The sequence below is a fragment of the Meles meles genome, chromosome 19 (genome assembly GCF_922984935.1).
Source record: "Meles meles chromosome 19, mMelMel3.1 paternal haplotype, whole genome shotgun sequence".
NCBI lineage: Eukaryota > Metazoa > Chordata > Mammalia > Carnivora > Mustelidae > Meles > Meles meles.
The window spans coordinates 12,754,170-12,781,468 of NC_060084.1; the positions used below are offsets into that span (position 1 = coordinate 12,754,170).

Genomic DNA, 27,299 nt, shown 5'->3' on the forward strand with positions numbered 1-27,299 from the left:
CCAGTAAATCTGTAATGTGATGGACTTTTCTTCAGGATGTTGAAGTGAGTTGGCAAAAGGCAAACAGCACAAGTCTACAGGTTTTGAGGTCATTCGGGAGCCATATATAGATTCCTCAGCTTTTGCAGGGATCTGCCCCCTGCCTCCCCCAGAATCAGACCAGTCATGTTGAGAAGTGCTGAGTGTCTCCCCAGGGTTCCCACAGCAGGGCCTGACAGAGGTGTGAGTCACGGGAGGGGAAGGTGCTAAAGCTGAAGAAATTTTGCCAGAAGTGCGTTTAAAAAAAGAACAGACTGGTGATTGGGGCTAAACAAGCTCTCTGGTATGTGGCTTATTTCTCAGAAGAGTAGAGGACTTTCTTTTTTCTTTTTAAAGATTTTATTTTTTTATTTGACAGAGATTACAGGTAGGCAGAGAGCCAGGCAGAGAGAGAGGGGGAACCAGGCTCGCTGCTGAGCAGAGAGCCCCTTGCGGGGCTTGATCCCGGGACCCTGGGATCGTGACCTGAGCTGAAGGCAGAGGCTTTAACCGGCTGAGCCACCCAGGCGCCCCAGTGGAGGACTTTCTATGCTTTAATAATTTTGTTTGAAGATTTCTTTCTTTCTTGGGGCACATGGGTGGCTCAGTGGGTTAAAGCCTCTGCCTTCGGCTCAGGTCTTGATCCCAGGGTCCTGGGATCGAGCCCCGCATCCGGCTCTCTGCTCAGCAGGGAGCCTGCTTCCTCCTCTCTCTGCCTGCTTCTCTGCCTACTTGGGATCTCTGCCTGTCAAATAAATAAAATCTTAAAAAAAAAAAAATTCTACGCTGTCTTCTAGAGGCATCACTGTTGGTTCATGCTGCTTTGTGGGGTAGGTCTGGGGATGGCTCAGGGAGGCACCCCTGAGCAGTGTTGGCCATCGTGGGCTGGGCCTCAGCTGGTCTCTGCTCTGTCTGTCCAGGGAACCTGGGGTAAATTCTTTACCTTGTCCCAAGCACAGTTTTCTCTCTGTAAAATGAATGGAGTTGGCTCTTTCAGGAACCTCGGTACTCTGTGCGGTCTGCAGACCAGTATCCCCCCTGCAACACCTGGGAGCTTGTTTAGAAATGCAGAGTTGCAGGCCCGGCTCCAGACCTCTCTGAATCCAAATCTGTATTTTAATAAGCTTCCCCCGTGATTTATTCACACATTCCAGGTTGTGGTGCCTTGCTGTGGACCAGATGACTCAAATGTGCCCTTAAACGATCACCCTGGAGTAGAGGCTCATTAGACATACAAGTCCGTGGGCCCCAGACCTAATGAGTCTCGTCTCTGAGGGTGGGGACAGGGAGCCTGTGTTTTCACGGCGCCTCCCGGTGCGTCTGAAGCACATTGACCTTTGAGAAGGGCTGAGGCTTGGCTGTGGTGTGCAGAGCTTGTTGGAGCTGCTTTCCGGAAAGGCTCACCTGCCAGCACTTCACAGCGATTTTGTGGTGTTTTTGCCTTCTTTGCTGTCTTAAAGAGGCAACTTAAAGTTTAAGGTAGGTGAAACGAGTTGCTCACAATCTTCCTATCACATTGTGTTTTGCAATATTTATGTTTCTGGTAAAGTCTGCCAGCTCTTACAGGGTGATAAAACTCCTCGTAAATATTTAACATTACCTGATTGTAAATGACAGAGGCTCTTGGGACAGGTGCTGGGGTGGGTCTTGGGGGGGTTCCTGATCAAGACCCTCTTCTCTTGTACCATTCACTGTTCTGATTAGATAATACATTCCTACAGTTTAAACATCTTGTTAAAAAGGATTGTAGTGAAAGTTTTTCTTTTCCATAACCACCCAGTCCCCATAACCTGTTCTATAACCACCCAGTACCCTCCTCACCCAGGCAACTTTTTGAGTTTTGAGTTTATTGGGTCTAATCTAATTAAGGCTGATCCTTGGGGAAACTAAGGAATCTTCTGGTACATGGTTGCCCTCCTGACTCCCCAAATCTCCAGACTTGGTGGATGAGCATCTTTCCAATTCCCTTTATCACCCTGACAAAAAAAATCCATCAAATTACAGATGTATTTATTTGTTTATTAACAGGCATCTTCTTTAAAGGATACGCTATTTCTGGGAAGTTCTGAGCTGCCAGTCATTCATACTTCAGTGTGAATTATTCTAATACAGAGATTTTTCATGCAAATACAAGTATATATATTTTTATATATACAGTATATTTATATATATATAAACTTGTATGTGCTTGTTTGCATTTAGAAACCTACATACACATATACGTGTGTGTGTGTGTGTGTGTGTGTGTATAAAATAAACAAAATGCATTGCCCCCTCTGCCGAGCACAGTTCACAAGATCGAATACACACTTCTGTGCCTTGCTTGTTTCGTGGAATGTGTCATGCTGTTCTGTGGTGCGGTGAACTCTCGGGTTGTATGGTGTCTGCTGTCAAAGACACTGCTCGTGCGTGGGGTACTTTGCAGGTGCCTATTATATATGCGGGATAGACTCCCAGAAACGGGATTCTAGGTATCTGCTTACTAATAGGCCTCCACGAGCTTCGGATGAGAAGTTACTGTTTTCCCACATCTTTGCCAACGCAAGAAATTGTTACATCACTGGATTTTTACCAATCTGATAGGTGAGAAAATGACTCAACAGAGTCTTAATTTAAATTTGTTATGAAAAGATTTTTTAAAGATTGTATTTATTTATTAATTTGAGAGAGAAGGAATGAGGAGGGGATCGGGGCAGAGAGAAGCAGACTCCCTGCTGAGTGTAGAGCCTGACTCGGGTCTCAGTCCCAGGACCCTGAGGTCATGACCTGAGCTGGAGTCAGAGGCTCAACCGACTGAGCCACCCAGGCACCTGTTAAGAGAAGTTTTAAACTCATGATACGTCTAAGGACCATTTTAATTTCTTTTTCTATAGCTGACTTACTCATAATCTTTTCTTTTTTGGGGTTTAAAATTAAACTATTTTTTGTTTTATTGAGCAGTCGACATACATCATTGTATAAATTTAAGGCATATAGCATAGCAGTTTGACTTACACATACTGTGAAATGATTACAATAATGAAAGTATTTTTCATTTGTTTTTAAAAAATTTAATTCCAATACAGTTACCATGCAGTGTTATTTTAGTCTCAGGTGTACAATAATGTGATTCAGCAGTTCTGTACATTACTCAGTGCTAATCCCCTTCACCTGTTCCCTCCATCCCCCCCCATCTCCCCTCTGGTACCCACCAGTTCTCTATAGTTAAGAGTCGGCTTTCTTTCTCTTTTTTCCTTTGTTCCGTCTTCACTTATTTTTAAAATTGGATCGTTGCCTCTTCCTTCTTCATTTCTAGGTGATTATCTATTAGGGAGATTAGCCTTTTGCTTTGCTACAAGTCGTGTCCAGTTTTAGCCTTTCTTTTATCTTGTGGATGGTTTATTTGTTTTGTATGCATGCATTTTTTAACTTTATGCAGTCGAATTTATCAGTTTTTTTATGTTTCTGAATGTTGACTTACGACATTCAGATATTGATCCATTTGGAATTTATCCTGATGCATGGTGTGAAGTATAAATCCAAGTCACCCCCCGCCCCACTGCCTATCTTCTCCCTGGTAAAATGAGAAGCTACTTTTTCATTAGCTCTTTCCTTGTGGTATGTGAGTCTCTTCCAGAATTTGCTAGTCTTTTCCATTGGTTTCTCTTAATTCATGTGCATTCATGTTCCCACGGTTATGCTTGCTAAGGTTTATAATATTTAAACATATATTTTAGTATATGGAAGGGCTGCTCCACTTACTCTTAGCTCTCTTTTGGGCTATTTTTGCATATTAACTTTTCTATTTGAAGTTTAAAATCTTATATCTAATTATACACGCATGTTGGTGTTTTTATTGGAATTGCTTTAGTAAAAACTGAAGTATAACGCACATACAAAAAAGTGAATGAATTATAAGTATACAACATAATGGGTTCTCACAAAGCAAACACACAGTAAACTGTTCCCCAGATCTGGACTAGAGCATAAGCAGTGTGCAGAAGCCCCCCTAGATGCCAGTCTCTTCTGAAAGGTAATCATCATCTTCTTTTATTTCGTAATAGATTGGTTGTGTTGCTTAAAAAAAAAAAACCCAAAACCTTGTGTATAGGTACTCTTTTGTAGATGGCTTCTTTGCTCAACATTATCATATTTTATATTTTATGATATTTTATTATAATATATTATAATATTTATATTATATTATAATTATAGAATTATAATTATAGCATATATTGTAATATTTTATATTTTCTAATATTTGTATATAATTCTGTGAGAATTATCTGTTCTCTAGTTGATGGACATTTAAATTGTTTCCAGGTTTGTTTGTTTATTTATTTATTTATTTATTTATTTATTTATCTATTTGAGAGAGAGAGATCATGCATGTGTGTGAGTGGGGGTAAGCGCAGAGGGAGAGAGAGAAGCTCAGGCAGACTCCGTGTTGAGCACAGAGCACAGAGCCCAATGCCGGGCTCCATCCCAGGACCCTGAGATCATGCCCTGAGCCAAAACTGAGAGTCAGCCACTTAACCAGCTGAACCACCCAACTGCCCCTGTTCCCAGCTTTTGGCTGTCATGAATAAGGCTGCTATGAACAGTTTTTGGTGTCTATATATACATATTTCTGTTGGATATTTACTTATAAGAGGAATGTCTGGGCCATGGGATATGCATATATTCCACTTCAGAAAATACTGCCAGACTGTCTTTCAAATAGATGTGTAACAATTTACCCCCCTTCCAGTGGTGTCTGAGGATTCCAGTTTTTCTACATGCTTGTAAAGCCTGGTTTTGTTGGTCTTTTAAGTTTGATTCATTCTGATGTGTGTTGTGGTAATTAATTTTGGTTTTACTTTTCACTTCTCTAATTATCAATGAGTTTGAGCACCTTTAAAAATATAGGTGTTGGCTATTTAAATATCCTCTTTGGTGGAATGTATTGAGGTTGCTTTAAATCTGCACATTAACTTCATAGAATGGACATATGTAACATGATGTCGAATCTTTCTATCCAAGAACATGGTATGTCTTTCCATAAAAATCTTTTTTCTGTGTCCTTCAGTATTGTTCATAGTTTTTTAGTAAAATGCTTGCATACTTTTTGGTAAGTTTATTCCTAGACATTTATCTTTTTTTGTGGAGCCTTTTCTGTCTATTGTTTGTAGTAGTTTCTCGGTTCTCTTGGATGGAATGCATACTATATATAAGTGGAAATGATTTTACTTCCTATCCAATTCTTACATCTCTAATTTCTTGTGGTTATTTAATTGCATTGACTAATACCTTCTGTATAACAATTAGTTGGTACCTGTACATGTGCCTTGACTTTAGTGGGAATGCTTCTAGGGTCTTCCAGTCAATCAAAATGCTGGCTTTTATCCAAGTTTTATATGTTTTATCATGTTAAGAAATTATCCTTCACATCCTACTTTAATGAGGATTTTTTTTTTTTACCAGAAAATGGTGTTGAATTTTGTCAGATGTTTATTACATTTATGGATCTCCTAGGATCTATTATTATGTTGTATTCAGAAGTTTCCTAATATTGAACTGTCCTTGCCTTCTTTAAATAAATTCCCTGTGGTCTTTTACTATGCGGTGCCGCCCTGCTGGGGAAGCTTTGTTGACAGAGCCAGTTGGCACCGTGAACGCCGCTGGAGAGGGTCTATAAATATTAGAGTCAGTGCATGTGGGCTGAAGTGGCCCTTTCTGAAGTAAGGAACCATTAGTTTGTTTCTCTTCCCGGCATTCCAGCTTGAGACTCTTTCCTGGCAATAGAAACCAGGGTTGGGACACCTGGCTGGCCCAGCTGGTAAAGCAGGCAGCTCTTGATGTGGCGGCCATGAGTTCAAGCCCCACACTGGGCATAGAGCTTATTTCAAAAAAGAAAAGAAACTGGGGTTTTCCATCAATTTATGGAAAACTGCATGATTCTGATCTTAGTCTTTTTCAGTTTAGTTCCATTATTGTTTTGATTAATTTCAAAACAAAGCATGTCAACCCCCCCCCGCCAAATGTAGCTAAACAATTTTTATTAGACTCAGTTTCGTTTACCTAATACTTGAGAGGACGTTGCAAAAGACTTTTAGAGCCACTGGGATATTATAAACTTGGGACTCACTGTCCTAACTTTTCTCAGGAAGAGGGAAAAAGTTAAGAGTCTGGGTCTGTAACAAAGAAAAACCTCTGGGTTCTTGGTCACTGGAGGGATGCCGTGCCCAGTCCGTAGAAGAGGCATCCACTTGGCAGTGCCGCCCAGTGATTAAGACAGTAACTGCTCGGCCAGTTTGTCTGGGGTTAAGTCCTTGCTCTTGGGTTTACTACTTGTGTGATCTCAGACAAGTTACTTTGCACCTCTGGTCCTCGGTTTCCTTACTGCAAAGAGAGGATGAGAACAGTTCCCCTGTCTAGCCTCGTTCTGAGGAGTCAGTAAGTTTAGTATATGGCGAACTCCTTGCAATAAATGTTAGGGAGCGTGAGTGGGGATTAAAGAATCCAGTGGGGATGGGACCACGTGGTCCCTGCATTCAGTGACCTTCCTGACCTTCGCTGACCTCAGCCCTCCGGCTGATATCTGCAGGGTGCGCTTAGACAAGTGATCAGCAAGTTCTCAAGGTCAGCAAGTTCTCAAGGCTTCTAAGATCAAGCAAACTATGAAGGAAGGAAAATCTTTTGTCAGTGTCTGGGCTGCAGAAGGCAGGGGAATGAAAGATTCCTTAAGGTCGACATTTCAGATAATATATTTGTGAGCTAAGGAAAAGGAGGGGGCCCAACGCTCTTGGCCTTTGACCAGGTTTTTCTGTATTCTTTAATTCCAAGGCTTAGAGCTCCCTCGAGAGTGGGCTGGTTGGCTTTTGAACGTGGCGGCTGCAAGGTGACTGTTTTGGATACTGCTGCCCATACACACCTGTGGTATCAGTTTTTGAGCGGGTGTAGGGGACATTTTTGCTGTGGACAGAGGGGACAGCTTCGAATGGTGGATGAGTGTAAAGGGAGAGGGGTCCAGCTGGACAGTGTCTGGGTTCTCCCGGCGAACGTCACTGGGCTGGCTCTCCTTCGAGTGTGGGGAGCCGGCAGCACTAGCTTGCTGTTTCCAACGAACTACTGAAAATGTTTTATTTTTCATTTTTTTAAAGATTTTATTTATTCATTTGAGACTGAGAGAGAGTGAGCACGAGCAATGGGAGAGGCAGAGGGAGAGGGAGAAGCAGGCTCCCTGCTGAGCCAGGAGCCGGAATCGGGGCTGGATCCCAGGACCCTGGGATCATGACCTGAGCCGGAGGCAGACGCTTAACCTACTGATCCACCCAGGCGCCCCTAAAATGTTTTAAATTGGAGTATAATTTACTTAAAATGCACAGGCCTTATATGTAGGTGGTGTATTAGTTTGGTGGTGTATTAGTTTCTCAGGGTTACAAGCAAAGTACCACAAACCTGGGGGTTAAAGGAACAGAAGGGTGTTCCCTCACAGGTCTGGAGACTAGAAATCCAAAATCCAGGTGTCAGCAGGGCCCCGATCTCTTCGAAGTCCCCCGAGAGGATCTCCCACAGCCTCCTCTTGGCTTCCGGGGGTTGCTTGCAGTTCCTGGCGTTCCTTGGCTTGTGGACGCGCCGTTTCCATCTCTGTCTTCATCCCCACGTGGTACTCTGCCACTCTTCTTAAAAGAACATGAGTCGGGGCGCCTGGGTGGCTCAGTGGTTTGGGCCACTGCCTTCGGCTCAGGTCATGATCTCAGGGTCCTGGGATCGAGTCCCGTATCGGGCTCTCTGCTCGGCAGGGAGCCTGCTTCCCTCTCACTCTCTCTGCTTGCCTCTCTGCCTACTTGTGACCTCTCTCTCTGTCAAATAAATAAATAAAATCTAAAAGAAAAAAAAAAAAAAAAGAGAACATGAGTCGTTGGATTAAGATCGACCCCAGTCTCGTGCGACCTTACTCTAACTTATTACATCTGCACAGTTCCTTGGACCTATTTCCAAGTAAGGTCGTGTTCTGAGTTTCCAGGTGGACAGTGAATTTTGCAGGGGACGCTATTCAACATGGATGCTTTTTGACCATTGTGTCTTCCCAGACGACCACCACCCCAGTCAGGAGCTGGAGCGTCACCATCATGCCCCTTTCCCGGGAATTCCTACCACCGCCAGCCACCCCACACCACCCGCGTTCGGATTTCTATCACCGTTGACCAATTTTCTGGCCTATCCTTGCATTCACCTGTAAATGGAATTCTGTAGCCTGCGCTTTTTGGCGTTTGGCCTTCTTGGCTCACAGTGTTTTTAAGATTTGGCCGTGTTTTTGCACGGAGCAGTAGGTTTTTCCTTTTTCTTGCTGCGTGGTGTTGCGTTGTGTGATCAGATCACAGTTTTTGCATCCATTCTTGCATGGATGGACTTTCGGATGGTTTTCAGCTTTTGGAGCCCTGGATGATTCAAAATGGGATGTAGTGGCAACGCATTTTCTCGTTCATTTTCTGGTGGACACGGGCTTTGATTTCTCCAGGTTGAGTATGAGGAATGGAATTGCTACACCATGGGGCAGGTGTATGTTTAACTTCATTAGAATTGCCAGTCTTCACAGTGATTGTACTGGCGGACGCTTCCAAGGGTGACATGGGAGAGTTCCGCTGCTCTGTGTCTGCTGCTTCCTTGGTGCTGGTTGTTTCCTTTGACACCCAGAGAGGGTAGCCCTCTGCGGAGGTGTCCCTCCACGGTGCTGCCAGGCTGAAGACCCTCCGGCTACCGACTCCCACCTCACCGCTTTTTGCTTTGGTTTGTTTTCTTTTTCTTTTATTTTCTTTTACTTTTTTTTTTTTTTAAAGATTTTATTTATTTATTTGACAGAGAGAGATCACAGGTAGGCAGAGAGACAGTCAGAGAGAGAGAGAGAGGAGGAAGCAGGCTCCCTGCTGAGCAGAGAGCCTGATGCGGGGCTGGATCCCAGGGTCCTGGAATCATGACCTGAGCCGGAGGGAGAGGCTTAACCCACTGAACCACCCAGGTGCCCCTGGTTTGTTTTCTTTTTTATGCTATTGCTCCAAAGATGTTTTCAGGCCCTAAGGTCTGCTGGGATCCCTTTGTTCACTATCCCTGTCTTCCAAGAATAGCACTAGTGTGGAGCCTCCACACTCTGTTCTTCTACTCTTGAGTCTCCTTGCTTGCCAGAGGTCAGAGGTTGGAGGTTAATGGTTGGGGGTCAGAGGTCAGGGTCCTGGAAGGGGACAGCAGCGGCTTTCTCAACGTCCGGGCTGTTTAGAGTGTACAGGGGTCCCATGTGACTACTTCCACACTGGGCTTCTTTCTTCTTTCACAATCAAGTAAGTCTTTTCCTCACAGATCTCTATTGAGGATGCAAAGGCAACAGCAATAAAGGAAATCATTCAAAAATAAATGAGGAGGCATACGTTTTCCAAAACTCATTTCTACTGCTATTTATAATAGTGAATGATAACAATGAAAAATACTGAGTCCTTGGAACGCTACACCAGCTCGTGTTCTGAGTTTTCCATATATAGAAACTTGGTAAATCCTCATGTAACCCACTGATGCTGGAAGTTCATATCAAGCCCATTTTACAGATGAGGAGCCTGAGGCAGGAAGCGAATCCTCACCTCTCCTACTGCAAGGTGGAGCCAGGGTTTGAACTCCGTTTCTAGCCTCATAGTCTGTATCTTCCCTGCACGTTTTTTTCCTTAGAGTCATTCACGTTTGAAAGACCTAGCCACGTTTATTTTAATAGGAGAACCACATCACCTGCTATAAATAGCCACAGAAATGAACGCTCTGATAACATAATTCCAACTGGGTCCTGTTGATCCTTCCTCACCACCATTCTTTTTCATGGTTTCTGCTTCTGGTTTCATATTAAAGAACATTCTGACCACCTCAAAGCCACAAAGATTTTCTCCTGGGTTTTTGCTTAGAATTTTTATAGTGTTAGGTCTTACTATTAAGCCCATGGTCCATTTCAGGTTCTTTTTATGCACGGTGTGGGGTAAAGCTCTCTGTCAAATAAATAAATAAAATCTTAAAAAAAATTATTGGAGAGCACATTTATGGATCTTGATCCATACTACAAATTTGTCTTAAAAATGTGTGGATCCGGGGTGCCTGGGTGGCTCAGTGGTTTAAGCCTCTGCCTTCGGCTCAGGTCATGATCTCAGGGTCCTGGGATCGAGCCCCGCATTGGGCTCTCTGCTCAGCAGGGAGCCTGCTTCCCCCCCACCCCCTCACCCCGGCCTGCCTCTCTGCCTACTTGTGATCTCTCTCTGTCAAATAAATAAATAAAATCTTAAAAAAAAAAAGCCTATACATCCCAAAGCTATTCTGTTCCCTATTAAAAAAAAAAGTGTGGGTCCTTGCGCTCCCCTGGAAGGCACGCCTTGCTTTTGAATTAGCTTTGAATTCATTAATTCAAAATTAGTTTTTGAATTGCTTTGAATTAGCCCTGCTTCTACCCAGAGGGAGCTGCTTGTGAGGGTTAAGAATTGGAATCAATTCTTCCTTCGGAAACCTTTCCTGCCTCCCTGACCTGGGGTCCCCCGGTGGGTGGTTCCTCATCTTCCCTTTGGCTGCACAAATTATTTTCATGATGTTCTTTTGTACCTGTGTCTTTCCCTCCTGCCTGCCCCACCGCCCTGTGAGCCTCTTACAGGAATCACCGGTTACTAGTTCCCAGCATGGCAGCCACACGGAGTGGATGCGTAGTGCAGGAGCATGGCGCCCAGTACTGCTGCTGCGAGCTCACCTTCGCGGTGAGCCTTCGGCTAAGAGCCTCCTTTTAGCACCCGCGGCTGGTGCTTCCCCTGCTTTCCTGCGTCTCCAGCTTCCTCTAAGTGAGGGGTTGCAGCCTAGTTCACGTTAGATGGTGTTACAGGTCCCTGGCTCCCTCGTTAAATCGCATTGGGTCCCAGAGGGAGGAAGTAACTTTGCTGTTCTTTTTCAACCCTCCTGACTTATCTAGGAAGGGTTTCCCAGCCTCAGCACTATTGACATTTGGGGCCAGAAAATTCTTTGTTGTGAGGGGCTGCCCTGTGCACTGGAGGGTGTGGACAGCATCTCTGGCCTGCTTGCACGAGACCGTTGCCGCAGCACCCCCAGCCCCGGTTGGGACAACCAAAAATATCTGTCGACATTGCCCAGTGTCACCTGGGGGACAGAATCCAGCTCCTGGTTGAGAACTACGGCTCTGGGGAAAAGACTCCTTCTGTGCTAAAATATTTCCTTTTCTTATTTTTTTAATGATTTTTTAAAAATTCAAGTTAGTTACCATATGGTGTATTATTAGTTTCATGCGTAGAAGTTCATGATTCATCAGTTGCATGGAACACCCAGTGGTCATTACATCACATGCCCTCCTTAATGACCATCCCCCACTTACCCCCTCCCCCAACCCCCTCCTTTCCAGCAACCCACAGTTTGTTCCTTACAGTTCTCTAACCTTTGCTTGTCTCCCTTTTCCAAAAAAAAAAAAAAAAAAGAGAGCAGATCTATAGCTCAGAGCCTTCAGCAGGCAAAGCTTTCTCACTAGAATTTAATTACATTTGTTTTTGCTTTTCTTGATGTGACCTTTTCATTTTGGCAAGTGACAACTGTTTCTCTCTTAACGAAAGTGTTATCCTGTTTTCTTTACAAGTTAATATGAGTAAAAAGGCGAGTGACTATAGAGAAATATGTCTCAATATATGTAAATACAGCCCAAAGGGTGTTGGGCTAGGCACCTGACCCCAAGGAGAGTTGAGGACCATGTCTTCCTGTCTCAGCGCTTCTGTCATCTGTTGAACTGGGCAGGTGTTCATGTTCTGTTTCACTTAAGACAATACGCCAACTTGGAAGGTGCCCAAGGGATCTGGCCTGGGTGCCAAGCCTCCCAGCTGCTCCTAATCATTACATGCCGCACCTGCCAGGAGCATCCTGCTTGCTGCAAGCATTTGGTCTGTGGGCCCAGGAGTGGGGCTCACTTGATAAAACCTGCCAGGTGACTTTGGATGACAAGTGTAAAGGCAGGGCCTATCTGGATCCCGTCCAGTCTAGTCTGGGAAACAGGCACTCGAAAACAGATCCCAGGCCCTGAGCCCTTCTGATTTCATAGAGAGGTCAGCTGTGGGAGGAAAGCACAATATTTCATTTGTATCAGGCATCTTGGCCAAACTGCTGATCTGCTCCTGCCTCCGCTTGCCTTGTGGGAAAAGCCTCGATCAGATACCGAAGTAAGTGAGAATATCACACTTAGCAACTGTCAATGAAATAACGGGTCTAGGCATGAAGAATCAATGGCCGTCAACATCAGAAAAGAATAATTATCAGATGTCACGTACCTCCTGTTGAAATAACCCAGTTGCACTTACACTGGTAACAAAGGGTTTGAGCTTGAGTCTGATCCAGCTGCCAATGTGCAGAAACAGAGGACAAAGGAACATATTGAATTGTACCATGAATGTGCCATCGATGAAGTCTGGACCAGAGGCACTCTACTGAGCAAATATCCTGGGTTCATCCACAGATGAATTGTAAGGGAGGGATGGGATGGAAGGGAAATTCCGTAGATGAAAAGAGACTTAAAGGATACATGAAATTTAAGAAAAAGATGAAGCTTGAAAGCTATAGTGTTGAGGGAGGCACAGTTGATAGTGTGCTGGGTAAAGCCATAAAGAAACCATCACGGTGAATGCTGTCCTAGGACGGTGGTTGCTCTTACGGGGGTGCTGTGGCTGGGATAGGTCTCATGGAGGGGCTTCTGGGGTGCCTGGCCAACTTTTCTATTTCTTGATTTGGTGATAGTTCCAAGGCATGATTGTCTTACGGTAATTCATTAAACAGTACATTTGTTGGATGTTATCCCTGTGTTCTATTTTAAATATTTTATTTTGTATTATTATTTTTAAGTATTCTCTACATCCAACATGGGGCTCAGACTCGCAACCCCGAGATCAGGAGTCCTATGCTCTACTGACTGAGCCAGCCAGGTGGCCCATCTGTGTTTTATTTTAAAATAAAAAGTTTTTAAGGGTGCCCGGATGGCTCAGTCGGTTAAGCGTCTGCCTTTGGCTCAGGTCATGATCTCGGGGGTCCTGGGATTAAGCCCCACATTGGGCTCCCTGCTCAGTGGGGAGTCTGCTTCTCCCTCTGCTCCTCCCCCAGCTCATGCTGTCTCTCAAATCTTTTAAAAAAGTAAAAAGCAATATGCTTTAAAAAATAATACGCTACCTTTTATAGGAAAAAAGACACAAGCTATGAAAAATATGCTTTTTAAACAAGATTTTATTTATTTATTTTAGAGCATGATTGTGGGGAGAGGCAAAGGGAGAGGGAGAGAGAGACCCCCAAGCAAACTCCGGCTGAGTTTGGAGCCTGACCGGGGCTAGAACCTGGCACGCTGAGATCAACACCTGAGCTGAAATCAAGAGTCAGATGCCTTGGGGGCGCCTGGATGGCTCAGTGGGTTAAAGCCTCTGCCTTCAGCCCAGGTCACGATCCCAGGACCCTGGGATCAAGCCCCGCATCTGGCTCTCTGCTCAGAGGGGAGCCTGCTTCCTCCTCTCTCTCTGCCTGCCTCTCTGCCTGCTTGTGATCTCTGTCTGCCATATAAATAAATAAAATCTTAAAAAAAAAAAATAGCAACAAGAGTCAGATGCCTAACCAAATGAGCCACCCAGGTGCCCCTGCTTCTGTCTTGAAATATAAACAATTCAGTGATAAATCAAAATATATGAAATGTTTATCTTCAGGGAGAGGGAAATGATAGGGGCCAAAGATAGGGACTGGAAGCTAGAACTTTCTGAACATACTTTCTTTAGTTTTTACTTTGGAATTAGGTGTTTTATGTAATTAAAATTTTTAAAAATCCCTAAAAATAACAAGCAGATGGAAATGTATGGTTTTTGGACTGTACATGTCTAGTGAGGAGATAACTGAACATAGAACCACGAAGAAATCTTAAACTGCATGGACTTTTCTCTTGTTAAGTGATATCAGTGTTACCATTTTGAAACTACTGTCCAGACAGAAGGAGAAAACAAATAATTATCTTAAGTGTCAATAAGAAAAAACATTCTCAGTACAAGGCAGAGAGATGCACATAATCCAAGGAAGTTAAAAGAAACCTTATAATTCTAATGATTTATCTACAGATTATTTTTCTACTTAAAAATAGTAATTTCTGGGGCACCTGTGTGTCTCCGTTGGGCAAGCGTCTGACTCCTGATTTCAGCTCAGGGCATGAGATCAGGGTCGTGAGATCAAGCCCCGCACTGGGCTCCATGCTGAGCATGGAACCTGTTTAAGATTCTTTCTTTCCCTCTGCCCCTCCCCTCCACTTGGATGTGGGCTCGCTGTGTCTTTCTTTCAAAAAAAAAAAAAAAAAAGGTCCGTCCGCCTGAAGAGCTATGGACACTGACAACCATTAAGCACCCCTAGAGCTCAGGCTCTGATTTCTGAGTATCCCCACAAACAGAGCTCTGCGGAAAAGTAGCTCATTTCTAATCCGAGGCAGAAAATGTCCAAGATGAGCCTTGAAACTCCATTCATGCTTGAAAGCAAGGAAGCTGTTGAAGACTACCGGAGCCATGTTAGTAGGACAGGACCCTACTGGAAGGAGCTCCCACTGTCCTCATGATGAAATAATTTGAGCACCAAGAAGAATAACAAACAACTTCGCAATTTCTTATTGTTACATCTCCAGCTATCACATGGCCCAGTGACTCACCCCTAGATATTTCCCCAAGAAAAATAAAATATTTCCAGTGAAAGACCATTTGTATGCAAATGCCTGTGGCTTTATTCATACTTGGGAAACCCTGGGAGCAATGCAAATGCTTGTCAACTGATACATGGATCAACAAATCGTGATATAATGGAATGCTACTCAGTATAAAAGGAACAGACCACTGATACACTCTGTTGAGTATCCCCAACACATTTGGTAAGTGAAAGAAGACACAACAGAAAGGGCAACATACTTTATAATTCTGTTTATATAATATTTTGGGGGGGGGACCCTATCAGGAATAACAATTAGGTAAATGTTCATCAGAGGTATAGAGCGGGGAAAGGGATTGGCTACAAAGGGATACAGGAGAAGTTTTGGGGGTGATAGAAATGTTCCAGATCTTAGAATAACGTGTTTGTGTGTGTTTATTAAAACTCATCAAACTGTACACTTAAAGAAGATGAACTTCAGTGTATACAACTTTACCTCAGTCAACCTGCCTTGAAAGCAACTTTAATGGATTGAAGTATAGAAGTTAGAAGATTAATGAATTCAAAATGATACCGAAGAGTCATCACTAGTTACCTTTGGAGGATTCTAGGGAAGAACCCATTCTGAAAACTGGTACATAAGCCAAGGGAAAGAATCAAACTATTACCCTGGTTTTTCTATACAGAAAAAACTTTGCGGTAAGAAAACAGAGGAGGAGGGAAAGTTCTCCATTCTAGGAGGATCACAGTAATAAATGTAGAAGGAAAAATAGAAACAAATTCACCACCTGGATCGACTAATGGAATACTGGATGTGGGCTAGAATCCTCAGTGTTTGATGAAAGATAAAATGAAAGGCTGATGGAGAACTTTATAATAGATGAATCATGGCGAAAGAACTTGACATTAGCTCACTAAAGGAGGGTGAGAAGACATTTGGTGCCTCCTGCTGTAAGGCAGTACCTCCTCTGAAAACTATACCCAAACTTAATGAAGGTTTTTGATCTATTAAGAAATGCATCGATAAGTATGTTGAATGGCATTCCAAGGATGCAGTCAACCAAATCCAGAATGACCCAGTTTCTTCAACAATAACAAAAAAGGGAAAATTAAGATAGTGTGGTACTGGCATAGACATAAACATACAGATCAGTGGAACAGGATTGAGAGTCCAGAAGTAAATCCCTATCTGTCTATGCCTCTATGGTCAGCTGAGTTCTGGTGAGGGTCCCAGTACCATCCAATAGAGGGAACATGGTCTTTGCAAAAAATGGTGCTAGGACAGTTGGATAGCCCCACAAAAATGAAGTTGGGCTCTTACCTCACACCATATGCAAAAATGCATCACAGAGTTAAATAGAAAAGCTAAAGCTATAAAACTCTTAAAATACTTATAAATCATTGTGATCTTGGATTAGGCCCCAGTTTCTTAGATAGGACACCAAAAGCACAAACAAAAACAAAAAGAAAAAAAAAAAGATAAATTGGACTTTATCCAGACTTAAAAACTGTTGTGTATCCTGGGACACTATCAACAAAGTGAAAAGACACCCTACAAAATGGGAGAAAATACTTAATCTTATCTTTAAAAAATTTTTAAAATTATTATGAACATATAATGTGTTATTTGTTTCAAGGGTACAGGTCTGTGACTCATCAGTTTTACACAATACCCAGCGCTCACCATAGCACGTATCCTTCCCCGTGTCCCAGTCACCCCTTCCCTCCACCCCCCTCCCCTCCAGCAACCCTCAGTTTGTTTCCTAAGGTTAAGAGTCTAATGATTTGTCTCCCTCTCTCATTTCATCTTGTTTCATTTTTTTCTTCTCTTCCCCTATGATCCTCTGTGTTGGTTTCTTAAATTCTGCTTATCCGTGAGATCATATGATAATTGTCTTTCTCTGATTGACTTACTTTGCTTAGCATAATACCCTCTAGTTCCATCCATATTGTTGCAAATGGCAAGATTTCTTTTTTTTTTTCTTATGGGCTGAGTAAGACCACATGTTCTTTATCCATTCATCTGTCAATGGATATCTGGGCTCTTTCCATGGTTGGGCTATTGTGGACGTTGCTACCATGAACATTGGAGTGCAGGTGCCCCTTTGGATCACTACATTTGTATCTTTGGGGTAAATGCCCAGTGGTGCAATTGGTGGGTTGTAGGGCACCTCTCTTTTCAACTTTTCGAGGAAACTCCATATTGTTTTCCAAAGTGGCTGTACCAACTTGCATCCCCACCAACAGTGTAAGAGGGTTCCCCTTTCTCCACAACCTTTCCAACATCTGTTGTTTCTTCCCTTGTCAACTTTGGCCATTCTCACTGGTGTAAGGTGGTGTATCAATGTGGTTTTGATTTGAATTTCCCTGATGGCTAATAACATTGAACATTTTTTCATGTATCTTGTTAGTCGTTGGTATGTCTTCTTTGGAGAATTGTCTGTGCATGTCTCCTGGCCATTTTTTGACTTGATTATTTGTTTTTTGGGTGTTGAGTTTGAGAAGTTCTTTATAGATCTTGGATACCAGCCCTTTATCTGTGGTGTCATTTGCAAATATCTTCTCCCATTCCGGGGGTTGCCTTCTTGTTTTGTTGCCTGTTTCTTTTGCTGTGCAGAAGCTTTTTATCTTGATGAAGTCCCAATAGTTCACTTTTGCTTTTGTTTCCCTCGCCTTTGGAGACATGTTTTTTTTTTTTTTTTAATTTATTTCTTTTTTTTCCCCATTTTATTTATTTTTTCAGCGTAACAGTATTCATTCTTTTTGCACAACACCCAGTGCTCCATGCAAAACGTGCCCTCCCCATTACCCACCACCTATTCCCCCAACCTCCCACCCCTGACCCTTCAAAATCCTCAGGTTGTTTTTCAGAGTCCATAGTCTCTTATGGTTCGCCTTGGAGACATGTTTTGAAAGAAGTCGCTGTGGCCAATGTCGAAGAGGTTATTGCCTAGGTTCTCCTCTAGGATTTTGATGGATTCCTGTCTCACACTGAGATCTTTCATCCATTGAGAGTTTATCTTTGTGTGTGGTGTAAGAGAATGGTCCAGTATCCTTTCTCTCCATGTGGCTGTCCAATTTTCCCAGCACCATTTTTTGAAAAGACTGTCTTTTTTCCATTGGGTATTAATTCATAATAGCCCCCCAGTGAAAACAAACCAAATGTCCATCAATTGATGAATGGTTAGAGAAAATGTGGTGTATCCACACAATGGAATATTATTCGACAGTAGAAAAGAGTGGAGTGGTCGTCTCCGGGGCAGGATGGTGGTTGCCTCCAGCACCATGTGGTCACGGCGGTGACAGAGCCGGAGCTGCTCCACGGTGAAGAGGGAAGCAAAGTCTTCCAAGGAAAAAAGGAAATGCAAACCATGCCAATAAAGATGAGAGTGAAGCTTATAATTATTGTACTAAAACCTACATATGGGGGCGCCTGGGTGGCTCAGTGGGTTCAAGCCTCTGCCTCCGGCTCAGGTCATGACCCCAGGGTCCTGGGATCGAGCCCCACATCAGGCTCTCTGCTTAGCAGGGAGCCTGCTTCCCTTCCTCTCTCTCTGCCTACTTGTGATCTCTGTTAAATAAATAAATAAAATCTTAAAAAAAAATAAATAAGACCTAGATATGCATCCTAAAAATGCTAGCTATGTGAGAACTGAGTGGTCATTTTGATGATGCTCAGAATGTTCCAGGAAGCTTTTGGAGACGCATAGCAGTGAGGTTGAATGATAGTTTTGCCTGCGGACGTCTATGGGAAGGCCAATGCCCCCGACCTCTAGGGAATGCCATGGTGGCATGTCACCATTTCCAGAGAGCTCTAGAACTGGCTCACAAAAGTGTTCAGGCACAATAATATATATGAGCATGAGAAAAGAAGAAACAGATTCTGAGAAGCAGGATTTTTGGCAAGTGGTTTTCAGCATGGATGGTGCCCTAGAGTTTGCTCCATCTGCCGTTGCTTCAAAATTACCAAAGCACAATATTTAGCCATGCTGGGTCATTATCTAGAAGGACAGTCTGCGGCCGGTGACATTCCACTAAGGGCTATGCTCTGTGTGTAGGAGGTCTCTGCCATTATTAGGAAGACCGCATTGAGAAAGTAGTTCAGTTTTTTATACGGGCTTCCAGGGTGACTCCTGACCACAAAAGTGCCCGCCTTGCTTGCAGAAATGCCAAAGCCCTTAAAGCAGAGAAAGAAGGTGGGAATAAAGCATTTAAAGGAGGAAATGACAAACTGGCCTATGAGCTATATAGAGAAGCCCCAGGGACAGACCCCCAGCTATATAAAAACAGATGCCGAACCCTGCTGTAACTGGGGTATAGATCATTCCAAGCTCAGGAGACTGGATGGTGCAACGGAAGTTTGTACAAATGTAGCGAGGCTTGGGGCCACTTAATTAAAAGCCTCCTTGGGAAAAGCTCAGTGTTCCATGGATACAGAACAATTTCAAAAGCAGGACAGGACTGCGGAAAAGCGTATCAGACGGAGAAAACATAAGAAACTGCACAGCTCCTAAACCACTGCACAGCCGGAGCTGAAGGAAAGCTTCTACAAGGTTCTGGGAGTGGATGTGAACGGCTCTGAGGACGAGATCAAGAAAACTTCTCCGCAATGAGCCTTGAAGCAGCATCCAGACGGCCCAGGGGGAGCCAGGGCTAAAGTGGAGGAGGAGGAGGAGAGAACGTTCGAGGAAGTCAGCAAAGTTTTTGCTCTCCTCCCTCATCCCGGGAAGTAGACTCACTTTGACACCGGACTGGACGCGGATGAGGAGGACAAGCATCTGGTCCTGGGAACTTACTTTTTCACTTTGGGTAATGAGAGGAAGCCTTCCAGAACCCAGAGAGTGTGGATGTGCCCAGTGTGACCTGGAATGTGGACACAGCTCACCTGCTCTCTCCTCATCTCTGTGTACTTGGAGCACTGTGGCGTTTTCCGTTGGATCGCCTGGGTCTGTGTGAGTGAGTGAGGGAAAGGGGGCCGGCGCCAAGTGCGGGCGTGGGAGAGGGGAAGGGGATGGACAGGGAAGCGGCTTGCGGATTTTTGTTTTCCTGTTTAACTTTATTTTAAAAGCCAAAAAAGGCGGGGGTACCTGGGTGGCTCATTTGGCGGAGCATGTGACTCTTGATCTCAGGGTCGTGAGTTCTATACCCATGTTGGGTATAGAGATTGCTTAAAATTGAAATCTTTAAAAATTTTCTTAAAAATTAGAAAAAAAAGAATGAAGACTGAAAGATGCCATGTCCTCGCCTGTTTGGGCTGCAGTAATAAAATGCCATGGATTGGGTACTTAAAGAACAGAAGTGCACTCGCTCACAGTTCTGGAGGCTGGAGGTCCGAGCTCGGGGACCAGCATGGCTTGTTTCTGGTGTGGACTTTCCCCGTGGGCTGCAGGTGATCACCTCGTTGTGTGCTCACATGACCTTTTCCCTCGGTGGGGTGGAGGGGGCGTGCAGAGCCAGCGAGGAAGCTCTCTGTCTAGTGGCTCTTCTTATAAAGTCACGAATCCCATTATGAGGTCCCCCCCCTTGTGGCCTCATCTAACCCTAATTACCTACCCAAAGTCCCATCTCCCACCACACTGGGGGTGAGGGCCACAACCTAGGAATTTAGGGGGACACGTTGAGTTTGTCACACAGCACAAGATGAATGAACCCTGAAAACATTACACTAAGTGAAAGAAGCAAGTCCTAAAGGACCACACACTGTGTGACTCCATTGATAAGAAACGTCCAGAAGAAGCAAATCCATAGAGACAGAAAGCAAATTTGTAGGTTGCTTGCCAGGGACTGGATGGGGGGAAGAAATAAACAGAGACTGCAAATGAATACAGTTTATTTTGGGGGTGATGAAATGTTCTGAGGGGCCCCCTGGTGGCTCAGTGGGTTAAGCCTCTGCTTTCAGCTCAGGTCATGATCTCAGGGTCCTGGGATCGAGCCCTGCATTGGGCTCTCTGCTCGGCGGGGAGCCTGCTTCCCCTCTCTCTGCCTGCCTCTCTGCCTACTTGTGATCTCTGTCAAATAAATAAATAAAATCTTAAAAAAGTGTTCTGAAAGTAGATTGTGGGTGATTGTTGTACAACCTTGTGAATCTACTAAAAGAATCCCATGGAATTATACACTTGGAAATGGCAAATTTTATGGCCTGTAAAGTATATCTTAATATTTAAAAAAAAAAAAGAAAAAAGATGTAGAGACACATCAATCAATGGACCTTGTTAGACTCTCAATTCAAAGCAACTTAAAAAAAAGAGACATATTTTTATTTTTATTTATTTATTTTATTTCTTTATTTTTAAAGATTTTATTTGTTTATTTAACAGACAGAGATCACAAGTAAGCAGAGAGGCAGGCAGAGGGAGAGGGGGAAGCAGGCTCCCCAATGAGCAGGGAGCCCGATGCAGGGCTCAATCCCAAGACCCTGAGATCATGGCCTGAGCCGAAGGCAGAGGCTTAACCCACTGAGCCACCCAGGTGCTCCAAGAGACAGATATTTTGTAAAACAATCAGAGAAAATTGAACATGGGTTCTGTATTAGATGATATCAGGAATTCTTGATTTGGGAATGTGCAATAATAGTAACGTGATTATAGTTTTTTAAAAATGTCGCATTCACGACTGAACTGCGCAGAACATTCCAGCATATACTTTCTTACACACCTGTCCCCTGTGTGAGCTTCCTCATGCCTGCTGTCACCTGGGGGGTAGCCCGGGGTGACGTGGGAGAGGCATGTTCTCCAGCTCCTCCCCCTCCCCCGTGAGAGAGGCGGGGGGGGGGACAGGGGTGCCCTCTCAGGTGTGGGGAAGGCCACTCTCTGAGGCAGACGACTGTCAGGCCACTGGTCTGGCCCCATTTGCGGGGAAAGGGCCTACTTTCCTCCATGCCACTCCAAAGTCTCTAGCCCCCGAGTCATCAGGCAACGCCACTCGGTGTCTCCCTCAGCTTTCCCACATGTGCTCCATCCTGGAGGGATGCGGCTGTGACCCCATTTCTTCCTTTCTTGGCTTCTCTGTCAGGGCATGGGGGTCTGGGATGTATGGTGGCATTCAGGACCGAAGGCCTTTCTGGGAGATTCGTGCGCGAGGAGACTGCCCAGGGAGCTGCGGTTTTCACCTCCTGGCAGCCCGAGTCCTTCGGGTACTTCACCTGCTTGCAACCTCACCTCCTTCAGGAAGTGCCCGGGATTGAACCCATGCAGCCATTCACTGCTTGGTCCTGCTTTTGTTCAGGCCCATGTCTGGCAGCTGGTGTCCTTGTAACTCACTCCTGGGCCAGCACTGCCCTTGGGACATTCTGAAGTCCCTTCTCACGCGCAGGCGGGTCGCCGGCCTCCGGAGTCTCCCCGGGGTCCCCGGCCGGGCTGGGGGTGCTGCGCGCACACAGACTCCCGGTGCCCGTGGCTGATGTCTGAGTGGCAGCGCTGCTCTTACATAATCGGTTTCTCTCCTCCTTTCTCCCTCCAGAGCCAGATTTCACATTGAGCAGCTGCAGACGGAGAAATCGGAGAAAGCACAACCCAGCCCCGGATTCCGAGGGGCCTGCTGGGGACTCTCTCCTCCGGCTTGAGACGGAAGACCCCGAGGCCAGAGTCTCAGGCCAGGTCCCACCAGCTGCCATGGGACTCACAGCCTCCGGCCCCCAGCTGCCCTCCGCTCGGCCAGGCAGATAAGGGCGGGCACTGCCCCGGGAGCACCTGCCGCCCCCTGCCGGGCAGCTCCTCTGTGGCCAACCCTTCCCCAGCCTTGGGGCACCTTCGCTGACCCGAGGCCATGTAGGCCCCATCTGGGCCTTTGTGGAGAGACACACACGGCCGGGGACACTGCCTCTGCTCTCTGGGGGACACGGCGCGCCATCATGTCCTGGGGAATCGCCGGGCTGCACTGTGAGTACCGGGGTGGTGGGGGGTGTCCGTGGAGACTGCCCCGGGAGGCATTGGCCCAGAGCCGGGCTCTGCTGTAACCAAGGCAACCGGACCATTCCTGCTGGTGAGAAGTTGAGATGCTTCCCAGCTTAACAGCCTGGGGACTCCCGGGGCCGCGCTCTGCCCTGGCTGTAGCCCGCCGGAGCTCAGACCCGCAGTGTGGCTACAGGTCCTAGGCTGGGTGGGCATGGTCAGTGGGTGGTCAAGGGGATGGGGCAGGCACGGGGGGCAAGGGGCAGCAGCACCTTCTCGGGCCGTCTGGTGCTGGGGTGCACGGGGTAGGGGGCGCAGAGGGGGCAGAGAGGACTTCTGGTCTCCCGGGTGTGGCCAGCCGGGGGCGGGAGCTTGTGGAAGTGTCTCCCAAGACCCGTGGGAGAAGAGCCGCCAGGTGCTGGAGGAGGCGGCCTGTTCCCTCTGCGCCTCCCTCCGTGACAGAACAAAATTAAGAGGCAGAAAGAGAACAGTGTTGTTGGTAAAAAGAAAAATAAGTTGAAATGAGGACAGAACGTGTCTAGAAGCCTCTCAAGCCTGCTGGTGGGAGGCCAGACCAAGATCCCTTCAGACTCCAAGATTCAATTGAACTGACTCAAATTCAACACATTTTTCTGGTGCCTCCCACACGCCCACTGGAGAGTGACTGCCATGGCAACAAGGACTGGGCTAGCTCGTGCCCCTCTCCCCGATGCCTGGCGCGGAGGTAGGCGCTTGGAGCTATGTGCCTTGTGGATGAGGTCTGGGGTTTGATCCTGCAAGGGGTCTAGGCTGGCCCTTGTGGAGGGATACTGCAAAGGGTCGGGACACGCAGAACAGGCAGAAGGACCCAGACCCAGTGTTCTGGAAGCTTCCAGGTCACGAGGAGCAAGAAGAGCGGTGTGGTGAGGAGACACTTGAGCGGACAGTGTTCACACAGGTGGATGTAGGAAGGTGAGGACAGTGTCTCAGGGAGAGGGAACAGCGTGAGTAACGGTTCAGCCTTGGGACCATGAAAGGCCAGGCTGGAAAGCCGGTTTGGGCTCAGATGGTGGAGGCCATAAAGGCCAGTTCATGAGACATCGGGGAGCCCTGGAAGGTTCAAGATCCGGGAGTGGGGTTGTGACTGGGAGTTACTCTGCTTTCGGAAGATCAGTCTGTGCTACTTGCCGGCCGTGCTGTGACCTGGTGGGCAGGAAGTGATGAGGGTCTGTTCCGGAGATGGCCGTGGGAGCGGAAGGCATGGTGGAGGCCGACTGCCCGCTGGGGTGGGGATGGGCTGTGGGGTAGGAGGCGGGGAGGGCTGCAGGTCGGGGGCCTGTAGAGGGGCTGGGAGCTGGAGAAGGATGGGCTGTTGTAACAAATTGCCACAAACTCGGTGACTGAGCAGAGCAGAAATTTCTTCTGTCCCAGGTCTGGAGGCCGGAAGTCTAAAATTAAGGCGGGGACAGGACCACGCCTCCTCTGAAGCTCTAGGGGAGACTCCTTTCTGCCTCTTCCTGCTTCCGGTGGTGGCTGGCAGTCCGTGGTTTGGGGTGCCATCGCACTGGTCTGTGTCTGTCTCCTCCTGACACTTTCCCCATGTCTGTCCTCTCCACTTCTTATGAGGACATCTGGTCATTGGATTTAAGTCGGGCCTTCATGTTATCCCCAAAGACCCCGTTTCCTAATAAGGTCACATCTGAAGCCCTGGGTGAACAAGGATTTTGGGGGGATGCTGTTAAACCCTCTGCACAGGTTCAGATTCGGTCCCGCGGGTGACGGACAAGCCCCCTTTGTCCTTCCACAAGGGTCTGTCCCCAGGAGAGGTGCCGCCCCTCCCCTTCCCAGCCAGGATCTGAGAAGGGAGTTCCTTCCTCACTTGCTTTTTCTTCAGCCTCCTCTTCTGTCTTGGGGGTGTCTTCCTTCTGGAGGGTGGGGGACCAAGAGCGGCCCCCTTCCTGGGTCAGGGGTGCGCTGGTGGTGGGACTCTCTGGGGTTCAGAGCTGCTGTGAGGCTACAGCCATGCTGACCCCGGGGAGTCACTGGTTTCTTCCCCGTTTCTTGGGGTGGAGGCAGCAGAAAAGGGGCTGAAATTCGGAGGTGGTGGTCAGTCTGCAGACCTAAAGGAAGGCTGGGTCTGGCGGAAGGCAGATGACCCATGGACAAGGTTTCTGGCTCAGCCCATGCATGCCAGGGTGGCTTTTTCTGACTTGTTCGTGCTAGGAGCCCACTGCTGTCAGGACAGGGGTGAGGGCAGCAAGGGTGGGACTTCAGGATGACTGGCCCACGGGAAGGAAGGCCAAGTGTGGACAGAGACACCGATTTTAAAGACAAGATGCAAATTCAGATTTTTACGTGAAGTCTCTGTGAACTGAGTTGTGGCCCCTGGGACACGAGTTTGCGACTGTCTCTGGAGGTCGGTGGTTCTCCAAGTGTAGTCCCCAGATCAATAGCAGCAGCTTGGAACTTGCTAGAAATACAAATTCTCTGGGCCTGCCTCAGACTTCCTGACTCAGACTCTCTGGGCCTTAACCAGCTTTCCAGAAAATTGGGATGCATGCTCCTGATCCCTTGTTCAAGATGAACCCCCATAGTGCTCAGTAAAACAAGACTATGGTGTGGCTAACTGCATTATGGACTCACATACTGGGGGGCCGGTTTGTCTGGTCAGGACAATGAGTGAGGTGGACAGATGGTGCTAGAGACCGAGACTATGGGGGCTGGTTCAGGCAGGGGAGAGCCTGACTGGGGCTTGGGGGAAGGAGTCTCGGTGAGACCTTGAGAGAGGTCTGCTATGTGAGAGGATACCCAGGGCAGAGGCAAAGTGTGAGAAAAAACTGCAAACCAGGAATGATCTCAGTTTGCCGTGGTGCCAAGCTGAGGGGCTTCATGATTTAGAGGCAAGATAGGAAGCAGCAGAAAATGCTGGTTCGGTCTGTGTTTATCTGGTCTTTTGTCCAAAATCCAGTGCAAGAGAGAGGAAATGCAAGATGGGTTGCAAATTTGCAACCTTGAAAAGTACGGCTGGCGGACTGCTGTGCGAGGAAGGGCTGATGCTGGCCCCACCACGGGCTTGGGGCCATGTGGGGCGCTCCTGGGAGGGTCCAGCCAGAGCCATTCCCAGGTGGCAGCACTGAGAAGGTGGAGAGGTGGCCAGGAGCGGGCCCAGGCCAGGGAGGGAGGAAGCATAAACCTTCTCTGACAAGGTGGTTTTGATTGGTGACGTTTGGTAATGAACATATGGGCCATTGACAGATTGTCATTCTTAGGGAGAGAAAACCGCAGTGGGACTCTTTGTCCACGAGACTTTTGGCGATGGTCCTTTTTCTTGTTTTCCTTCAGGCTTATCCCTAGAAATGAATTCAATGGGTCAAAGGATGTGAACATTTACAAAAAAAATTTTTAAAGAGTATTTACTTGAGGGGGGGGCGGAGGGAGAAAGAGTCCCAGGTAGACTCCCTGATGAGTACGGAGCCCAATGCGGGGCTCGATCTCATAACCCTGAGATCAGGGCCTGAGCTGAAACCGAGAGTCAGATGCTTAACGCGCTGCACAGTCCAGGCACTCCAGCAGGTCAACGGATGTGAAAAATTTTTAGGCTTAATAGGTCAACGGGTGTGGACATTATTACATCCACCAATTTAAAAAAATGGCCAAAATGCTTTCCAGGATAAAAGCGCCTGCCTCACGACTTTGCCAGCATCAAGTGTTATGAAAATGAAATGTAAAAAAACCCTACTTTCCTTTTTGATAAGTGAAACATGGCATCTGATTGTTTTAATATGTATTTCTTTACCTTTATTGGGGAGTTTTTCTTTTTTTTGGGATACGTCTCCTGCCCATCTGTGTTTTCTTTCTGCTCTGATGAGTCTGAAGCATTTTCATATTTGTTGTAAGCTCTCTGATATTTTTTGTAAGTGTGTTCGGGTCCAGGAAATCACAAAAGCTGTTTTTGAAGTCACAGTGACCCCCCCCCCCAGTGGTGAAAGCTGGTAATGTTCGAAGGCAGACCGTTGGCTGGCCGGCCCGAGAGTCGCAGGCTTCCCCAGGATGAGCACACTGGAAGGGCCACAGTGATTCATGCGTCTTAGAGGGATGCCAAGATCAGCTACAGCAGGGAGGGAAATGGCTCTAGTCACCTTAGAGTCATTTGCAGAGTTGGAACGAGCATCCGTGTCTCCTGAATCCCCAGGTGGAAATGCAGACCCAGGCTTTGAGGACACTCCAGCCCTCAAGGGGCTGGGGGCCAAGGCTACCCTAGAAAGGAGGTTGTGCCTGCCCCATGAGGAGACTTGACACCAGCCTCAGGGTGTGACTGCTGGGGACACTCTCTGCCTGCTGGGGGCGGGGGTGCACCAGCTGGACTGCTCGTGCTCACCTGGCCTTGCCCGGAGGATGCCCTCCCCTCCAGGGTCCAGGCTCAGGCATCCTCCGGGCTCTGCACCCCTACTCCTCCCATGGCCGGGAGAAGGGAGGCCACACCCGGGGGGCCGGGGAGCGGCACAGGGTGCTCATGTGTTGCTGTTGGGTTTGGTCCACAGATCTCGGGATCCTCCTTGGCATGGCCTTGGGGAACGAAGGTTTGGAGATGTGGCCCTTGACACAGACCGAGGAGTGCGCGGTTACCGGCTTTCTGCGGGACAAGCTACAGTACAGAAACCGTCTTCAGTACATGGTAACTGTGTAGGCACCTGCCGAAGCCCCCTGGGCTCCCAGGGTGTGGGACCTTGCGGGCCC

At 46.7% G+C, this 27,299-nt stretch overlaps 1 protein-coding gene and 1 pseudogene across 8 annotated transcripts in view; both read left to right on the forward strand.

Annotated features, from left to right (window-relative positions):
- IL34 (interleukin 34) overlaps positions 1 to 27,299 on the forward strand; it is a 55,665-nt gene that overhangs the window by 23,020 nt on the left and 5,346 nt on the right. For 2 of the 8 annotated variants that reach the window (XM_045986994.1, XM_045986996.1), the window contains exons 2-3: positions 22,153 to 22,571; positions 27,104 to 27,237. In XM_045986994.1, the coding sequence (XP_045842950.1) occupies positions 22,544 to 22,571; positions 27,104 to 27,237 (162 nt within the window). In that variant the 5' untranslated portion in view covers positions 22,153 to 22,543. Of the gene's footprint in view, positions 1 to 25; positions 45 to 1,350; positions 1,498 to 19,470; positions 19,647 to 22,152; positions 22,572 to 22,611; positions 23,308 to 27,103; positions 27,238 to 27,299 lie in introns of those variants that run through there. The other 6 variants (XM_045986995.1, XM_045986993.1, XM_045986991.1 and 3 more) reach the window with 6 other exon arrangements.
- Positions 18,316 to 19,646, forward strand: LOC123930743 (annotated as a pseudogene).